This window comes from Halichoeres trimaculatus, unplaced genomic scaffold (assembly GCF_033239565.1).
Source record: "Halichoeres trimaculatus isolate MK-OKI-2021-1 unplaced genomic scaffold, fHalTri1.1 fHalTri1_scaffold_1, whole genome shotgun sequence".
Classification (NCBI taxonomy): domain Eukaryota; kingdom Metazoa; phylum Chordata; class Actinopteri; order Labriformes; family Labridae; genus Halichoeres; species Halichoeres trimaculatus.
The window spans coordinates 1,185,017-1,192,843 of record NW_027437179.1 but is presented as its reverse complement, the minus strand read 5'-3'; the positions used below and the strand labels follow the sequence as shown (position 1 = coordinate 1,192,843).

Sequence of the window (7,827 nt, the reverse complement as noted above, 5' to 3'; positions counted from 1 at the left end):
GCTGTGTTTGGTTTTCTACGACTGATCTATCATGTTAACTTTCTGTTTGTGTGTGTGTGTATGTGTGTGTGTGTGTGTGTGTGTGTGTGTGTGTGTGTGTGTGTGTGTGTGTGTGTGTGTGTGTGTGTGTGTGTGTGTGTGTTTATTTGCAGAAAGAGTTTCATGCGAGAGACCTTTAAACCAAACAATGTACAAAAAAAGTAAAACCACCATCACATGTGAAAGCCCAGACCATGAATACAACTTAGATGGAATGTTTTTGTGCAAAGATCAGAAAAAACACAGTCCCCTCTGTGAGGATGTTTCATCAGCTGGGAAGTTCAGTTTCACACGAACTAACAGTGGCCTCAACATATCCATTAGTGAGGTCTCCTCTGAGGATCAGGGCATCTACTGGTGTGGACTTAGATTGGAGAGTTTCCGAGCTGGAGTCAGGAAGATAAATCTAAAGTTTAAAGGTGAGCCACTCTCCTCTGACACTTCTGATATGAAGGTGACTCTTAAACATGTTGTCAGATATGTTCAGTGCTGTCTGTCTGTCTGTCTGTCTGTCTGTCTGTCTGTCTGTCTGTCTGTCCACAGGTATTCGAGTCTTTACGAAGGATCCAGCTGTTGGAAAGCCTTTGTTGTACTGGTGTCAATACTTTGAAGGTGATCCAGAATCTAAATTCATCTGTAAGGGGGACCATCCATCTGAATGTCAAACTGTTATCAGCAGCAACAATAAGACCAATGGGAAGTTTTCCATGGAGGATGACACAAAGAAGAGAAATATCACCATCACAGTGAGAGATGTCAAAGCAGAGGACAACGGGACATACTGGTGTGGAGCAAAAAACACTCACAGTATCATTATCTACCACAGACTCTCTATGAATGTAGGTGAGGATTCAATCTGATCAGGAGCAAATGATGAACACAGTCCACCTTAAGTTAACTAGCCCCTTTTCATTTTTAGAAAGGACTAGAAGCAGTAAAGTGTCTGCTGGAGTTAGAAAAGAGAAACCACAGTTAGAAGAGCATTTGTTTTTAACCACAGTAACATGAGTGGAGGAAGGTGCCACAGGATGTGGTTTGGTTTTGTTTGTTTCGGTGGGACAAGAAGGTGTGATGTGCTCATGTTTACCCCTAACATCCCTCAGGCAGGATAGAGGTTTCATTTTAAAACCTTTGTGACTTTGACTGAATATATTTATCAAACTGTAGAGTGTGTTCAGAGGATTGAGATGGGATTAGTTCATGTCACTGGGGTTACCAAGGGGGCACTTCTTGTCACTGGTGTTTCAGTAAACACTGGTTTCCACCATGTGGTTCAGTTCGGTTCAGTTCGTCTTAGTACAGCACACATTTATTTTATGGTGTTTCCTTCAAATAAAACCAGGACAGGTCCCCAAATTACCGACTCGTACTGTCCCACTTTTTGGGACCCTTCTGTTGGGAGCCAGGCATACTGATCCAACCCCAGAAGGTGGAGATGGAAACACTGCAGTCTGTGATTGGTGGAAAGAATGGTCACTTCCTGTGTGACAGCGGGTGCTGTGTTCCTCCTGGCGGTCCACAGCCTTCTCTGAAACAAAACTTGATTGTTCTTTGTAACAAAGATCCACATGCCAATAACAAAGAGCAACGAACTGCTGGATGTCCTTCCATCATTGCTCTTTGTTTACTGTGTCACTTTTTTCTTCTTCGTTGGATTTTATTAGCGGGCTACACGTGAGCTCCAGGTAGTGACAACACTGAAACCACCTATACTACTCATAGCCGCCTTCAACTCCTAAACCCAGCAAAAAAAGGAGAGGACAGGGGAGACAGAAGGGCTAGAACTGGAATTCTTTGATTTACAAGGTCACACCATGTCAAGCTGAAATGACCAATATTTGTCATCTTCCTTAATTTTACTGATCCAGCTTCTGCTTCTCTCAGCGCCATCACCATCAACTACGCCTGCTTCCACCACTCAGTCCCCTCCTGCAGCTACAGAAAGTCTCAGTGTGAGTCCAGGTGAGAAAACCTTGAGGAGAAGGATGTTTTCAGAGCTTGATTAAAATTCAAAATTGTCTGTTTGATTAAATCTTGATATTTCCTTCAGTTGGCTCTAAGGTCATCATCGCTGTGATCGTCAGTGTTATCGGGCTGCTGCTCCTCGTGCTACTTTCAGTCCTTATCTACAAATGTAAGAGATTTATCACCCACAGAGCATGAACCAGCACACACTGCACAAACAAAACCATAATGAGGACACCTGTATCCTGTTGAGCTAAATGAAGGCGTCAGATCAGTGTGGCTTGGAGGTTAAATGTGGTCTGAGACATGCCTGAAAGTTTATCTTTGTTGAGCTGCGGTCATACTCACTGACAGTCACATACCACCGTTACCTAAGCTCTTATCTGTTACTGTGCTCTCTTTAAAGTTCAGGCAAAGAATCTGTTTATTTTTCAGAGTCTTAGTTTTCCTCTTGTTTCTGCCCTCCTGTCAGGGTTCTCCAAACCGCCCAGGAGTGGAGCAGCGGCAGCAGCTCAGCACAACAAGGAGGTAAAAGGACATATATGTGTTAGCAATTTGTCTTAGCAACATAACAAGATACCCCAAAATTATCTTGAAGATACAGTCACATAAACTGTAGGTACATTGAAATGGTGCCTTTGGGTGAAGCACAGGTTGAGCTATGGTTACTTCAGGTGAAGCACAGGTGGAGTTATGGTGCCTTTAGATGCAGAGGAGGTGTTAACCTTCAGACTACCAAAAAAGAAAGGAACCAGCAACTGTAAAGTGTGCCTCATGTACAGAAAACCTCTACCCCTTTCTTTCCTGTCTCTAACCAGCAGGGAACCAGCCTATTTTCAGAAGGCCTGTTAGTCAGAAAATCTGGAGGCCTGTTAGTCGAGGTCCAAAAAGGAAATTAGTCTAGATTTACTTAATATTTTTGAATCCAAACTAATTGTCTGACAAACAGGCCTTCTGGCAAATGAGCCTTCTGATTTTCTGAATAATGGGCCTTCTAAAGCTTGGCTTACTGGCCTTCTGATTGTCTGACTAAAGGGCCTTTTGATCTTCTGGCTTAGGTGTCTTCTGAAGTTTTGGCTAAGTAGCCTCCTTTACTTCTGACTAACAAGCCCTCTGATTTTATAACTAACATACAACCTGATTTTATGACAGGAAGGGCCTTCTGAAACTCGACTAAAAGGGCTTTTGACTAAAAGGCCTTCTGCACAGCAGGCCTCCTGATTTTCTGACAAAAAGACCCTCTGATTCTCTGACTAGAAGGACTTTCTGGTTGTCTGACCAACAGGCCTTCTGCTCTTCTGCTTTGTTTGTTTGTTTTTAATGCTTGTGTTTCCAGCCTGTTTGTACTGCCACCATGAATCACTTTTGTTTGATGTTCAGACTGCATTTGATCTGTTCACCACCCTTACCTTTTTTACTGATAGAATTACCTCTACGAGGAGATACCAGCGGGCATCCGCAATCCAGACCCAATGAAAACTGTTTATGCCACGGTGGATTTTCCCAGAAACCCTTCTGTCTCGCTGCTTTACTCCACCATCGAATTCAAACAGAGCTCTGACAGAGCTGCTGGTGACAGACCCATCCCCAAACGCAGCTCCTCTGCCTGTGAATACTCCTCTGTTAAACCAAGTCCAGCTGACACACACACCAACCATCAGTCTGTCGCTTCAGAGGAGCCTCTCTACTCAACAGTCAAAAAAAAGTAACTCACTCTGTGGGACTGTACAGCATATCATCTATTTCAAAGTACTTCATATAAAGAAAGATCTTTTAAACTTTCATACAGATATCAGAAGAGTGTCCAGCAGTCTCAGCTAAAGCCAAAGCCTCAACAGCTGAAGACAACATTATAGAAACATGTCCAGGCTCTGTGTTAGTCTGCCTCAGGACCAAGGGCTCTAATTTCGTGGCGCAGCGCAGGGGGCGCAATCCTGGCGCAGCCTGCGCAGTGCTAATTTCATGCGGCGCATCACTGTGCGCTGCCAATTTGACAATTTGGTAGACCGTCTGTGCAGAGATGGGTGTGACTGCACGCCAGGGGGAGTTGACAGCACACCAGGGGGAGGTGTCAGCAGATTCATGTTGGCGCAGTGACAATTTCGTGCCAAAAAAAGTGCGCTGAAAGCTCGCCAGCTCCAACCTGGTCTATCCTCGGCACAAGGCGGAGCGCACCCCACGCAGCTGTAATTTGACAGGTGACAGGTGCACATGTGCGCACGTCATCAAAGCCTCAGAGGCAGGTTTCTAGAGTGTCAGGCACATTTTAATGCAATAAACAATCACAGCAATCACTATTTAATGTAACTGTCTGAACCTGCATATACATTTATATCTATATTAACTGTCCCGTCACATCTGATGTCAGATTAAAGCCGTTTGTCATAATGGAAAGTTAACCTGACGGCAGCTGGAAGTTTGATGCACATCTTACAATTAAACAATAAACAGCCTTAACATCTGATACTGAGTATATCTGGTTCTCTCATTTCATTTAATTCAAAGAAAAGAGGGAGAGAAAAGACGAAGAAAAAAGAGACTAAATAAATGTGTCACTAAGGATTTACCCGTGATTTCCCATATTTCTCCGATTTAGTCTTTATTTTGAACCTGATCTAATAAGATGGAGTACATTATTGTAAGGAGGATGAGGTGGAGACATTGGGAGAGTATACAGTATATTACCAAAGGATCTGCTATTTGTTGATGACAAACCAGGAGTGCAGGTGGATCAAAAGTATTCTGAATGGATAAGCCAGCTGTGTAACTGTCTCTTCATTTTGTTCTCCTATGAATGACAAAGGAACAGATTACATCTGTCCCGGGAGCTGGCCCACAAGGTGACGCGCTTCGTGTCCTCCTATGAGCCCCGCTGTCCATTCTCCTGCTGCAGGGACAGCGGCTCTGACCGTCTCCGCTATCGGGTCTTTCCAGCACACTGTTTCCACGGTGCTGTAGATCACTCAGACCAATCAGACGCTGCGCCTCGGCCGCAGGGCATTCATAGGCGAGGTGAGGCGCTCATTTGATTGGTGAAGACAGCGCTCGGCTGTGTTAAACCCACTCACGGCTTTTCTCCTCCCTCTCTGCCATTTGCCCAGAGGGAGGCGTGGACGCGCAGCTCTGCGCCTCTCTGCGCCTTGACTGCGCCTCTCTTGGCACTGCAGGAAACTTGCAAAGTGCGCTGGTCACGCCCTGTCCGCACGGCGAAGGCTGGCGCAGGGCAGGTGCGCCTGCGCTTGCGCCTGGTCTACGAAATTAGAGCCCCAAGTCTTTATCCAAATAATCATGACAGCCAACTCTGTCATGTTATCCACAAACAATAATGACCCCAATCAACGGCCAATTAAAAACATTCTTAAATACATGCATACATTTTATAGTGTTTGAAAGGTCTTTCTATCTTATCAATAATGTTTTTCTCTGCTTTATAGATTCATATAACTATGTAAATATTATGTAAATGTATAGATAAGTAACAAGAAGCAGAGCTGACATGACCACACCAGCTTGTTAAAAACGTACTGTAAAATAAGTCTTTCTAAAGATATGGATGGAACCTGCTTGATGCTTCATCTTTCTACACTTCCTAGCCTTCCAACCTTTGATTTTGCTAATTTGCTCACATTCTCTGCATATGGGATCAGCTGTTAGCAGCCTAAAGCATGTTCATGCTAACTGCTGCTAGACTCCATGTTCCCCATAAGCTGAGGAGAGAGACACAAGGGCCATGTGCTGCTGCTGCAGTGACAGCTAAGCAGACACTGACCCGTCCTTTCATCCATGCTTATGAAGAATGGAACATCTATCTCCAACAAGATGGACAAGCTAGCCGTGCTAACCATGCATCAGGCTCATGGAGCTAACACCGGACACCAATGCCACATAGGAGGAATTTTCCTGGACAGGACTTAACAGACCTGTAAAGAAGTTCAGCTTACACCTAAGCTGCCCTCTGGAGTCCTCTGTAGTGGGCCCAATAAAGGTGTATCTTATCTTATCTTATCTTATCTTATCTTATCTTATCTTATCTTATCTTATCTTATCTTATCTTATCTTATCTTATCTTATCTTATCTTGTCTTATCTTATCTTGTCTTATCTTACTTTATCTTATCTTATCTTATATCATCTCGTCTCGTCTCATCTCATCTCACCTGTTTTTTTTATTTGAATTCAATAAAGCTTGAGCATCGAAAAGAATGCACCCTGCTGGGCTCATTGTTTCCCACAATGCAATAGGAAAAGTAACAGAATAATATTGTGCACTGATATGAACCCCTGTTTGTTCAAAGACTTTTCCACTGGCTGATGTTTGTCTCCACACAAAGATAACACAGACCAAGATCTGTGCACACAAGCAAATAACAAATTTGTTGCACAAAGAGTTCCTTTTTTGGTTTTATATTTTCTTAGAAATACAAGAAAAAGAAATTAAAGGACATTTCCTACAAACAGTTGAAATGTCTGTATTTCAATAGCATAGTTTCAGCATCAAGTCTTAAACAACAGGAAACTGCAGAGAGGAAGCAGCTGTGTCTGTTAACACAAGCTCCCCCCATAGATCAATGGTTCAGTCTGGGCATGGGCTTGTGGCTCATCCAGCAGATCGGCTGATTGACATTTCTGAGGCATTTTCATTCGATTGGTGTTCTTGTCTTTCATATTTGTTGGCTGCAAATAAACTCATAAGTATCTCAATGATCATTTAATTTCATGCTATTAATATTACTGTTAAAAATACATCTCATTTAAAAAATGCAAATGAGAGCAAAATATTTTCAAATGAGCGCCATAGTACTTTTTTGAACTTTTTCATTGTTTAATTCCTCAACATTAATCTTTCAGAGGACAGATGTCTTTACCACAGCTGCACTGACTGCTTTGTGTTTTTTTCTAACACCTCCATCAAACCCCACTTGCTTTCTGTCTTCTGCCTACCCGTGACTGAACCTCGTGACTGAACCTCACTGCCCACATTTCCTTTCTAAGTTTTACCACACAGTTTGAGGTGATTTTCTTTAAGACATTGTTCCATAACCAAACACAGAGAAATATTCCATTTTTCTTCATTTCACTCCCAGTCAAATAAATGGTAAATTTTCTAGACATTGTTCAGCCTGGTTTACATCCTTATCATTCATACACTAAGCTGACTTTCAGCTTTCTTTCAAATGTATCCTAGCACTTATTGGCTCTTCACAGTGACCCTTCAAAGGCCATGATGATTATCAGCTCCTTCAGCCATTTTTTATGGCCCTGTTCTACAGTCACTTTCACTTGCAGTGCAACATCTTTTCACGCCAAGTTGAATATGATTCAAGTTGTTGGGGTAAAAAAGAGACAAAGTATGCATACAAACTGGCAACGTTTGTCTTGTTATCATAACTTAAGGGGGGTGTTAAAGAGTGATTTGCGAGCCTGTGGTGTGCTGGGAAATGAAGCTGATCTCAATGGCTGGTTTTTGTAGGAATGAGTGTTTTTTTTTTTAAGAAAAAACGTTCAGAACGTATTCCTCAAAATGAGATGTTGTGTGTATGACAAAAATGTGAGACAGTCATGCTTCACATTAGTTTGTTAACCTGAATGTTTTTGTTCAGGGTCTGCTGGTTAGCAGATGAGAGGCTAACAAACTCTTATCTATCATGCTGCTTCAGCTAAGCTAAGGTAACATAAATGTCGGCTAACGCTAACCTTTACAAAGCAATGTGAAACGTACTCAAAGCTTTGTTAAATCATTTAACAGTGCTGTAATATATGTGCCATGTTTTTGTTGTGATTTTTGGCACAGCATCACGTTGTGTTTTTGAAGTAATCAGAACAA

At 42.6% G+C, this 7,827-nt stretch overlaps 1 protein-coding gene across 1 annotated transcript; it reads left to right on the top strand.

The window, feature by feature from the left end:
* Positions 1–253: 253 nt before the first annotated feature.
* On the top strand, positions 254–4,617 carry LOC141802004 (CMRF35-like molecule 8). The gene is made up of 6 exons (XM_074685427.1): positions 254–458; positions 583–882; positions 1,924–2,001; positions 2,090–2,173; positions 2,477–2,532; positions 3,429–4,617. Exons 1-6 carry the CDS (start codon positions 254–256, stop codon positions 3,711–3,713), a joined length of 1,008 nt encoding a protein of 335 aa, XP_074541528.1. The 3' UTR covers positions 3,714–4,617.
* The last annotated feature ends 3,210 nt before the right edge of the window (positions 4,618–7,827 follow it).